Source organism: Carassius gibelio, chromosome B21 (assembly GCF_023724105.1).
Source record: "Carassius gibelio isolate Cgi1373 ecotype wild population from Czech Republic chromosome B21, carGib1.2-hapl.c, whole genome shotgun sequence".
In the NCBI taxonomy this organism is placed as follows: Eukaryota; Metazoa; Chordata; class Actinopteri; order Cypriniformes; family Cyprinidae; genus Carassius; species Carassius gibelio.
Window position 1 is genome coordinate 29,046,794 of NC_068416.1, and position 11,235 is coordinate 29,058,028.

At 39.8% G+C, this 11,235-nt stretch overlaps 1 protein-coding gene across 4 annotated transcripts in view; it reads right to left on the reverse strand.

Moving 5' to 3' along the window:
- LOC127986293 (E3 ubiquitin-protein ligase UHRF2) overlaps positions 1–10,933 on the reverse strand; it is a 22,869-nt gene extending 11,936 nt beyond the window's left edge. For 2 of the 4 annotated variants that reach the window (XR_008160791.1, XM_052588567.1), the window contains exons 1-7: positions 10,638–10,933; positions 5,714–6,025; positions 4,280–4,533; positions 1,258–1,476; positions 976–1,085; positions 677–863; positions 474–597 (exon numbers count right to left, since the gene is read on the reverse strand). Coding sequence is in view for 3 of the 4 variants with exons in the window: in XM_052588567.1 (XP_052444527.1) it covers positions 474–597; positions 677–863; positions 976–1,085; positions 1,258–1,476; positions 4,280–4,533; positions 5,714–6,025; positions 10,638–10,790 (1,359 nt within the window). In the remaining variant the exon portion in view is untranslated. The remainder of the gene's footprint in view (positions 1–473; positions 598–676; positions 864–975; positions 1,086–1,257; positions 1,477–4,279; positions 4,534–5,713; positions 6,026–10,637) is intronic. The other 2 variants (XM_052588566.1, XM_052588568.1) reach the window with 2 other exon arrangements.
- Between the last annotated feature and the right edge of the window lie 302 nt (positions 10,934–11,235).

The window sequence follows — 11,235 nt, forward strand, 5'->3', positions numbered from 1 at the left end:
TCATGTTCCTCGAGTTTTACAGCCGTTATTAATAAAGACACGCATCACAAAACCATCAACCTGCATTCAACAGGCTGCTAAAGCACACACACACACACACACACACACACACACGTGCGAGTGCACACACACACACACAAGTACATCCAACGATCAAAGTCATCTGCTTCTGCTTTTTTGCTTCAGTGATGAGGAATTTTAGAATTAGCTTAGTTTTGATGGAAATAATTTTTGCATTATGCAAAATATATATTTTTTTCTTTTTTGGTTGGGTTTTGAATTTAAATACGGCCTGGACTTGTTTCATGAGATAAACAAATAAACATGTGACAAATCCTGCAAAAAAGAGCTCAATGTAATGATGCATTGAAAACCACTGGCAGGCATACAAAAAACATTATATATATATATACACATGTGTGCGTGTGAGCTTGTGTGTGTGTGTGTGTGTGTGTGTGTGTGTGTGTTCACACCTTGCCCCAGTCTCTCTGGCTCTCTGTAGTGGCTGAAGGCATCTTGGACTTCTTCTTGCTGGTTCTGAGTTTCTCTCCAGCTTTGACCACCTCGCTGCTGTCGTTCTTACAGGTGGGACAGTACCTGCACAGACGTCACGTGTGTGTCACGCGTGTGTCACGAGCTGCGCTGTGTGTGAAGCACGAGTGCAGTGTGTCCTCACCAGTCCTCGTCCTCTGGGATGGCGGTCAGCGGAGGGGTCAGGCAGTAGATGTGGAAGGCCATGTTACACTCGTCACACAGCAGCTGCATGTGAGCGTCCTGTTTCCCTCCACACACACAACACGAGCAGAAACGACACTCAGCGTCCGGGTCCGCTTTACAGTGCTTACACTCCGGACCCGTCTTACCTGCACACACACATGAACCAAACTCAGTGAATGTGTGTGTGTGTGTGTGAGTCTCTCTCTGTGTGTGTGTGTGTGTGAGTCTCTCTCTGTGTGTGTGTGTGTGTGTGCTCACGTTTGAAGGGGCCGTCTGCTGCAGAAAGCGCTGGTGCTCCTGGTTTCTCGATCCTGTAAATCTCATCCAGAAACTGCAGCTTACAGTCACCAATCACATCACCCGGACCTCTGAAACAACCAATCACAGCAGCTGCTAACCGTGATGTCATTCACGCCTTTCTACCACTACTTTGAGAACTACAATGTAAATGTGTGTTTTACAACAGCAATATATAACAGTATATATATAATATAAAGTATAAAATAGTAAAAGCACTGTTATTTTGGCGGTCATCTTTACCCGAGCAGGATCTTGACGCGGATCTCTTTGTTGGTGCGTGAGACGGCGTTGAGGCTCGTGATCTCGGCGTCGTACCAGAAGCCTCGCTCCTCAGGATTCTCCAGGTTATAGTTGACCATCACCCGGTCACCCTCCTGCAGCTGGTCGAAGCGCAGCACAGTCCTGGCCCTCGGGCGAACGTTATCTACGCTCATCTCCACCACGCCGTTCTCCGGATAACTGCAGACCACAGAAACGGACACGAGAATAAACCTCACACCAACAACAACCACCGCAATAATGACTGTTTCCACACAGGTTTCCTCAACACTCCCTCACTTGCCATTGGTCAGTCAAACAGATAGCCCCACCCCAAAACTCACTCCATGACCCAATTAATCAGTGAATCAGTGACCCAGTGAATCGGTGAACCAGTGAATCAGTGACCCAGTGAATCAGTGAATCAGTGACCCAATGAATCAGTGAATCGGTGAATCAGTGACCCAGTGAATCAGTGACCCAATGAATCGGTGAACCAGTGAATCAGTGATCCAATGAATCAGTGAATCAGTGAACCAGTGAATCGGTTAACCAGTGAATCAGTGACCCAATGAATCAGTGAATCAGGGACCCAATGAATCAGTGAACCAGTGAATCAGTGACCCAGTGACCCAATGAATCAGTGACCCAATGAACCAGTGAATCAGTGAACCAGTGACCCAATGAATCAGTGAACCAGTGACCCAATGAATCAGTGAATCAGTGAACCAGTGACCCAATGAATCAGTGAACCAGTGACCCAATGAATCAGTGAATCAGTGAACCAGTGGCCCAATGAATCAGTGAATCAGTGACTCAGTGAATCAGTGAACCAGTGACCCAATGAATCAGTGAACCAGTGGCCCAATGAATCAGTGAATCAGTGACCCAATGAATCAGTGGCCCAATGAATCAGTGAACCAGTGACCCAATGAATCAGTGAATCAGTGAACCAGTGACCCAATGAATCAGTGAATCAGTGAACCAGTGGCCCAATGAATCAGTGAATCAGTGAACCAGTGGCCCAATGAATCAGTGAATCAGTGAACCAGTGACCCAATGAATCAGTGAACCAGTGACCCAATGAATCAGTGAACCAGTGACCCAATGAATCAGTGAACCAGTGACCCAATGAATCAGTGAATCAGTGAACCAGTGACCCAATGAATCAGTGAACCAGTGACCCAATGAATCAGTGAATCAGTGAACCAGTGGCCCAATGAATCAGTGAATCAGTGAACCAGTGACATAGTGAATCAGTGAACCAGTGACCCAATGAATCAGTGAATCAGTGAACCAGTGACCCAATGAATCAGTGAACCAGTGACCCAATGAATCAGTGAATCAGTGAACCAGTGACCCAATGAATCAGTGAATCAGTGAACCAGTGGCCCAATGAATCAGTGAATCAGTGAACCAGTGACACAGTGAATCAGTGATTCAGATCTGCAGACGTCTGATCACTCTCACACACACATTTGCAGGAGAAACACGCTTCTGAGCAACCGTACACTCCACAACATCTGCTGAAAACAGATATGTGTGTGTGAGAGAGAGTGTGTGTGTGTGTGTGTGTGTGAGACAGTGAGTCATATTGATATTCCGAACATGAGCATGTGGAGCAGCAGAAGACAGAGACACAGTCCAGATGAGAGAAATATCAACCTACGACTGATGGACAGGAGGTTAAAATGACTTCAGAAAGATGGAAGCATCATAATATTATTTCTACACAGAGACTGGTAGCTCTATTAGTAAAACCTGTTGACTTTAGCAATCTTTGTGACATTATGTGTCAGTGGTGAGAATTCAAAACTGGGGAAAGAGCACTTTTCAAGCTATTCTCCAAAGTTTGCAGGCCTGTAACTCAGGAAGAACTGAAGATATCTTAACACCCTTTTAGATACTGGCTCTTAACAAACTTCTCTTTCAGTATCTTAATTTTTAACACCATATATTGTTCAGTTCCAGAGATAATGAATTTCAATATGGCTCCAGGAGTAAATTGTTCAATGTACACTGTCAAATATCAAAAACAAACGTGGATCACTTTACACAAATATGATACTTATTTTCTTTTAAAGAGGAGTGTCTGAAGAACAAATACAATTGAAAAAAGTTAATAAAAAAGAAACAATAGTGGAGACAAAATAAAACATAGTTTTCGTTTTTAGCATTTATTTATTTGATCTACTTACATGCAAAAAATTTAATATATCTAGAAAAATAACTAAATATTTACATATTGATATAGATATAAAAAAATCCGTTGGTGGAGAGAATACAAAATAAGATATTAGATTACATGTTTGAAGGTTTTTAACATTTAAATAAAAATAAGCATCATTTAAACATGCTCATTTAATAATGATAAAACCTAAGACAAATACATTTAAATAATAATAATAATAATAATGTTTTTTTTTTTAATAAAAATATTTGTGAGCCCCCCTCATATATGACTCTGGCTTTTATCATTTAAATAAATAAATAATATTATTTCAATATTATTTAAATAATTTTACCTTCTAAATGATTGTTTATTTTGATATATATTTATATGAAAATAGATACATATATTTTAATAATATATTTTATATTATTGTAAATAACATTAGTACTTTTCAGTTAGAATTTGTACCCGACTCATCTACATATTAAAATATTATATTAATAGAATACATTAATAAATAATATATTAATATATTTTAATATAGATATATATAAAAAGGAACCCAGATTAATAAAACAACATGAAACATGAATCCAGACTCGAATCATCGACACAAACCATGTGACCTGAGCACAAACGCTGTTCTCGGATCAGCAGGAACTCCCAATCAGCATCGGTTTCCCAGCATGCAATGCAGCCTCGATACACTCACACTTACCGCGTTCAGAACGCATCCCATCATGCACCTCCTCTCAGCAGTAAAGCCAATCCAGTGCCAAACATCCAGACAAGCAGAAAAACATAGAGCCTTCCTTCCCATGATGCACTTACTCTTCATATCTAATGTGGTAGGAGACGAGAGCCGGATCGGTTCTGGACGTGGACGGTTGCTCCGAGTGTAGCGCTGTGCTGTGAGTGTCTGTGGATGATGATGAGGACGAAGGATCCGAGTCCAGCTTGCCGTTGGTGCGTTTGCAGGGTCGTCCGACTCTGTTCTGACCTTTAGAGGCAGGAGTGACCTTCTCAATCACGCCTTCGAACCATGCGCCGATGCTGACGTCCCTGCAGTCCACCAACTCATTCACCTGAAGCACACACACAGTGTTAGACCCGGTGACCCTGTGACCCTGGAGCACACGACCGGACTCCAGACACAGCTACGACACAATCTGAGAGAGCTAAACCATCGAAACACTGAGAACATCATCTGTAAAGCTGCTCAAATGAAGCTCTTAGCAATGCATTCTACACTGCACGCATGACACGTTATGTGTTTTTTGAATTTGGTAACAAAAATAATGCATCCTTTCCTTCATGAACAAATAATTCATAATTTAAATAATAATAATAACCATCATAAATATAAAACATTTATATTTTTAATAATAAAAATAACAATTATTATGACTAATACTACTACTATTATTATTATTATTATTAATATTCCAAATATTAGAATTCACACTTTGGTTTTGGTAAATATTAAAGGATAAAAAGAAATTACATTTATTATTGTTGGTATTAATGTATATAATGTTTTATAGAATATGGCAATTTAATAAGTAGATTTTAATGCATTTTAAGACATTATTCTTAATGAATGATAATAAAGGTAATAAATAACAAATGGTAGGAAATAGTTAAATAATAGTATAGAGATTACTTAATTTAAATACAAAAATCGTAATATAAAAACTAAAATAATAGTTTTTGATTATTATATTGAAATTATCATTTTTAATAATAATAATAATTCCAAATGGTAGAATTTCTAACATTTCTATTTTTGTAGCACTTTCAATTTAATGTGTAAATTAAGTACAATAACCTTGTGTTAGATTAAATTAAAAAACAATGTGATAAATAAAAAATAAAAACTATGTTAAAACAATAATATTAAAACTAAAATATTTTTTTTATATTGTTTAATTAAAAAAATATTTTAATAATATAATAATTTAGAAGTAATATAAAAACAATAAGATTAAGAATAATAATAGTAATTTACCATAATCTGTATCATTTGCCTTCCATCTAAGAAGCAACAAGTAAAGATTCAGTCATGACTGATGCTATAATTATTTCATAGAATAATTATTGAAATTTTTTGGGAACTATAGAAACAAGAGTGCATTTAGGCCACGCCCACACTGCAATACAAAGCCAATGGAGAGCATGGGCCTGTCTCCTCCCCCAGTGGGCGTGGCTTCCAGACTGTGAGGCGTGTCTCTGTGTCAGTCTGAATGCAGACAGTACTGCTCTTACTCTGAAGAGTCCGATCCCGGGATCGATGAGGAGCGTCTGGCTGGAGGTGGACGGCTGGCCCTCCGGCGCCGGGCTGCAGGGTTTGGACCCGTTTCCGTTGCTGTTGGTGACGGTTGCTGGGGGAACCACTGCTGTGGTGGGTGTGGCTGAGGCGGGGACAGATGCTGTGGTGGGCGTGGCTATAATACAGGCCACGCCTTCATCGTTGTTGAGGGAGGGGCTGTCTGGTGCATCTGTCTGCGAGCGAATGAGAAGCTGGACGATGTCGTTAAGACCGACGTTATAATCGAAGAGCGTCTGACCATCTTCCATCTACAAGAAAGCATGTCTAATATTAATGATTAGTTATGTGAATAAGCAGTACATTATAAAATTTCATTATATAAAATGTGCAGCTATTGTGTGCAGTTTTATTATATTTATCTATTTAATATCTTTAAATCTTCAATATTCTTTTGATTTACTCTAATATTTTAATCAGAAATGTTTCTTGAGCAGTAAATCATCATATTATCATGATTTCTGAAGATCATGTGACACTGAAGACTGGAGGAATGATGCTGAAAATAAATTACACTTTAACACAGATTCACACAGGAAACAGATGATTTACATCAGAATAATATTACACAATTTTTACAATATTTTTGATCAAATAAATGCAACTCTGAATGAGCAAAATCATTAAAAAACTATTTATTATTATTGTATTGTATTGTACACACTAAATATACAATTAAAGCACACATGAACCCCAGTATTTCAGATCGGCTCAGTGTGTGTGTGTGTGTGTGTGTGTGTGTTATCGGGGCACAGAGGAACCATTCTGTGCTGCAGCGGACGCCATCAGCTTCGCCTTCTGCTCAATCTCCAGCACAAATACAGAAATAAAGAGATGCTGGAACAGTGATGACGGCCCTAGTGCGACCGTGTGTGTGTGTGTGTGTGTGTGTGTGTGTGTGTGTGGAATGGATCCTGGTTGGTTGCTATGGCAACACACACACACACACACACACACTCTCGCTCGATTGTAATGTGTGTGGATGTGTGCGGGTGTGAGATATGTACGGTGGATTGTCCGGTTCGTCTCGTGTCAGATGTGTTTCCTGTTCTCTCTCCAGAAGAGCGTCTGAGTCCACACCTCTGAGAAAACCCAAAGACCAGCGCTAACAGAGATCTGAACGCTTGCGATCTGCTCGACTGACGCCCGCGTTAAACCCTCGACTCGACAATAAAACATCTGGAATCTGAGAATCGAAATATTGAGAAAATCATCTTTATATTTGTCCAAATGAAGTACTTAACAATCATTTTGATCGTTTTGATATATTTACAGTAGGAAATTTACAATATATTTTCATGGAACATGATCTTTACAAAATATCCTATCCTACAGGAAATATAATATAATATCCTATAGGAGAACTGTATAATTGTGACAAGTTCAGTGTATTGTTGTCTATTTCTACAAATACATCTGTGACACTGCTGAGTGAAAACAGGAGAAAACCGCTGCTCATCTCAAAGCGCTGACACAGTTATTATTACAGATGTTACAGTTATCGTTACAGTTGATCTAAACGAGTCTTATGAGGGTTGGTTTAGTTAACGAACATTAACTACACACAACAGCACACACACTTAACCAAGCAGACGCTGCATCTATGAGCTTTAGGTGAAGCTGTATAAAGAGTGTTTATATAATCATTAACAGAACAGAACCACGTGTGTGTGTGTGTGTTGCTAAAGCACCTCTTCATCTCTAACAGTGACGCACAAGCTTTAAGCTCAACACACACACACACACACACACACACACACTGGCAAAATGACAACGCTCTCCTCTCAACACACCAGCAGCCGTCCGTTCCTCCCACACACACACACAGTTTAAACACAAATGACCCAAACTTTCATTAAAGTGTGTGAAGTGAGCGCTCTGAAGATCCTCCATTTGCAGCTAACGCCGCGCCATTTTGAGCGAACCACAACGCTATGATGGTTATGTAAATCACCAGAGCGCTTCACAAGCTCAAATACAGCCGTGATTCAGCGTGTGTGTGTGTGTGTGTGTGATATTTGTGCATTTCTTGAGCTGTGAAAGTGCACGTGTGAGAGTCAAAGCTTGTGCTTTTTCTTCCAACCAAGATGGAAAATCAAACTAGCCGAGCAGGGGAATGTACGCCACTGCAGAGCCGTGTGGAATTCTGGGATACGTGCAGACCCCCCCCCCCCTCCTCCCACCGGCGCAGGATTGAAGGAAGAAAGAAGAAGTAGGTCATGTTCAGATCGAACACAAACAAACCAACTTATAAATCAAAGTCTGTTTACTGACGATACTGCGGTAAAGTGCTCCGATCCAGCGACTCGTTACACCGGAGAGAACCGCCCGCGTTACACACACACACACACACACACTAAACACACACACCACACACACTAAACAAACACACACACACACGATACACTATTGATGCATTCACACTAGGACTGGACGATATGACCTAAAATCAAAACCTTGATTATGATTATTGAACGATTATTTTATTAGTCATTTATATATATAGTCGTGGTTTACAGTGATGTTATAACAGCTGAGGGGCATTAAGCACAACGCGAAACAGTTATTCCATATTCACAGTACAGTTTCACAAAATAAAACAGCAGATAAAAGTGTAATGATGTTAATAAAAACAGTATTCATCCACTAAACAATGTAGTTCTTCAGAAACTTGTGGTTGCTACAAAGTGGTTGCCAAGCAACACACAGAAGTAAACAAAGGTGTATGTTACTTTGTAATTAACAACAGCTTTGAACGCAGCTTAGCCAATCAGAATCAAGCACCAGAACCATCCACTTTGACCATTTATCGCATCCAAAATAAAAGTTTTTGTTTACATAATATATGTGTGTGTACTGTGTGTATTTATTATGCATATATAGAAATAATAAATATACACAGCACACACATACATATTATTACAAATATTATACAGACAAAAACGTTTATATTGGATGCGTTTAACCACGATTAATCGTTTGACATCACTAGTTTACACTTCAGCAGCAAGACAACATACAAAATATAACTAAAATATTATTTTTTTATTTTATTTTATTTTTTTACACTGTTTGTAGATTTTATTAATTTTCTAGCAATGAAATTTAAGAAACAGTAAATAATTCAAGATTGAAAGCAAGAAATCTGCAATTATATAATAATTACTAGTATACTGTGTCATTCCCAAACACACTCAGGGATACACTCGAGTGTGTGTGTGTGTGAAGATGGAAATCCCCTGCAGCGTCTGCTAATAAACCCACACACACACAGAGAGAGAGAGAGAGAGACTCTAACACACACACACACACACACAGAGACTCACACTGGTCTGTAACGACTCAGTCAAACACACACAGTGTCCGATTCTTCCTGCTCTGAATCTAACGACAGAAGCAGGTTTTTCTCCATCAGTGATGATTTCCTCCAGCCTCACACTAACCCTGACCAGCAGACTAAAACTCATTAGACGACAGACGCGCTCCACACAGCGGCGCAGGGTCACTCTGCAGCAGTGAAAGAGTTAAACAGCTTCCTCTCAGGACGCCAGATCATTCCTGAGCCATCTGCACAGTATTTATGATATATTCCTTATTATTTTGTATGAAAATCACATTGATTTTTCACATGAGTATGTGCGTGTGTGTCTGTGTGTGTGCATGTTTGTGCACTTGTTTGTGTGTGTATGAGAGTGTGTGTGAGTGTGTGTGTGTTGAGATTATACATCATGCTCTGGCTTGTGGTTCTTGGTGGCATTCAGGAACCCAATGGAGCTCAGAGTTCATTCTGACCGCAGCGTTCCACACACACACACACACAGACACACACACACACACGTTTTTTCTTTCAAATCCAATTCTTTCCAATGTAATTTTTCTGTATTCATTTTAAACATGATCAGTACAGTAATCAAACAGCAGCTGCCAACAGATTAATTAACAGTAGTGTATAATGATATCTGTTACGCTCTGGGGACACATTTAGAGGAAAACAGTGTAAAAATATAAATGTAAAGGAACAGAAAATAAAACATTATCTTGGTGAGGCGTGACAGATCCTCCACCGTCCGCGTCTCTTTGCTGTCTAACGTGCGGATCTGGATCCACATCAAAAATTTTATAGTCCCAGAGTATTAATGTCATTATTTTTTAAATAATATTTTTATGGATATTTCTAATATGAATTTTCCACAGTAATGGGTTTTTATAGAAGAGATTATGAAACCGTATCACTGCGGAGTCATATCTGGGTCCATAAATAATTATACTAGTTATGATAGTTAGACTAGTTAGTCACACACGTGTCCCTGCAGCACAGAAGCAGTAGAAATAGACAACAATACACTGTATGAGTCACAATTATACATTTCTCTTTTATGACAGAAATCATCAGGATATTAAGTAAAGATCATGTTCATGAAGATATTTAGTAAATCTCCTACTGTAAACATATCAAAACTTAGTTTTTGATTAGTAATATGCATTGCTAAGAACTTCATTTGAACAATTTTAAAGATGATTTTCTCAATATTTAGATTTTTTGACACCATCAGATTCCAGATTTTCTAATATTGTCCTCTTAACAAACCAGACATCACTGGAGAGATGATTTATTCACCTTCAGAGGATGCATGAATCTGACTGGTTTTGTGCTCCAGGGTCGTGTTTACATCTGAACATGTGCGTGACAAACACTCGTGAACGCGCGTGACATCCAACTGTCAGTCAGCGCTACGCGCGCGCGCGCTGGAACGGGCGTCATGGACGCGCACCAGTGAATCGCGCGCGGCTCTGAGCAGGAAGTTTTCTGGATGAATCCGGATCAGCTGCGAGAGCAAGAAGCGGATCGGAAGCGGATCTCACCTGCTTCCCGCGGTAGAAGAGCCTCTGCTGCTCCGGCTTCACGTTGAAGATGTCGCGGATCTTGACGCGCAGCGACTCGATCTTCGTGAGGCGCGACAGATCCTCCACCGTCCGCGTCTCTTTGCCGTCGATCGTGCGGATCTGGATCCACATCGTCGCTCCGCGCCTATCGACCGACTAGCGTCAAACACGAGCGAGCGAGCGACGCGGGAAGCGCGCGTGTTTGGGGGGCGTCGGGGGCGCGAGCGAGCGCGCTCCTCTGCGGGGGAAACGCGCGTCTTGTAAACGGGGGTCACGCCAAGTCTCGCGAGGAGAGGGAAAATCTCGCGAAATGTACGTTAAATACGCGGGAAAAACAGTGCTTTTAAAGAGACAGAGACACTTTAAAAAAACATTCTAAAGAGAAGTTTAGAGGAAAAACTGTGTAAAAAAACAAAAGTAAAAAATATACAAATAAGATTAATATAACCGATTAAGTAAATACATTTAAAATAAAATTAATAAGTAAAATAAAAAACAGATTCACACAGTAAATAGAAATTTGAATAAAATAATTGATCACATATATTAAAATAAACATACCTAGAATAAAAACATG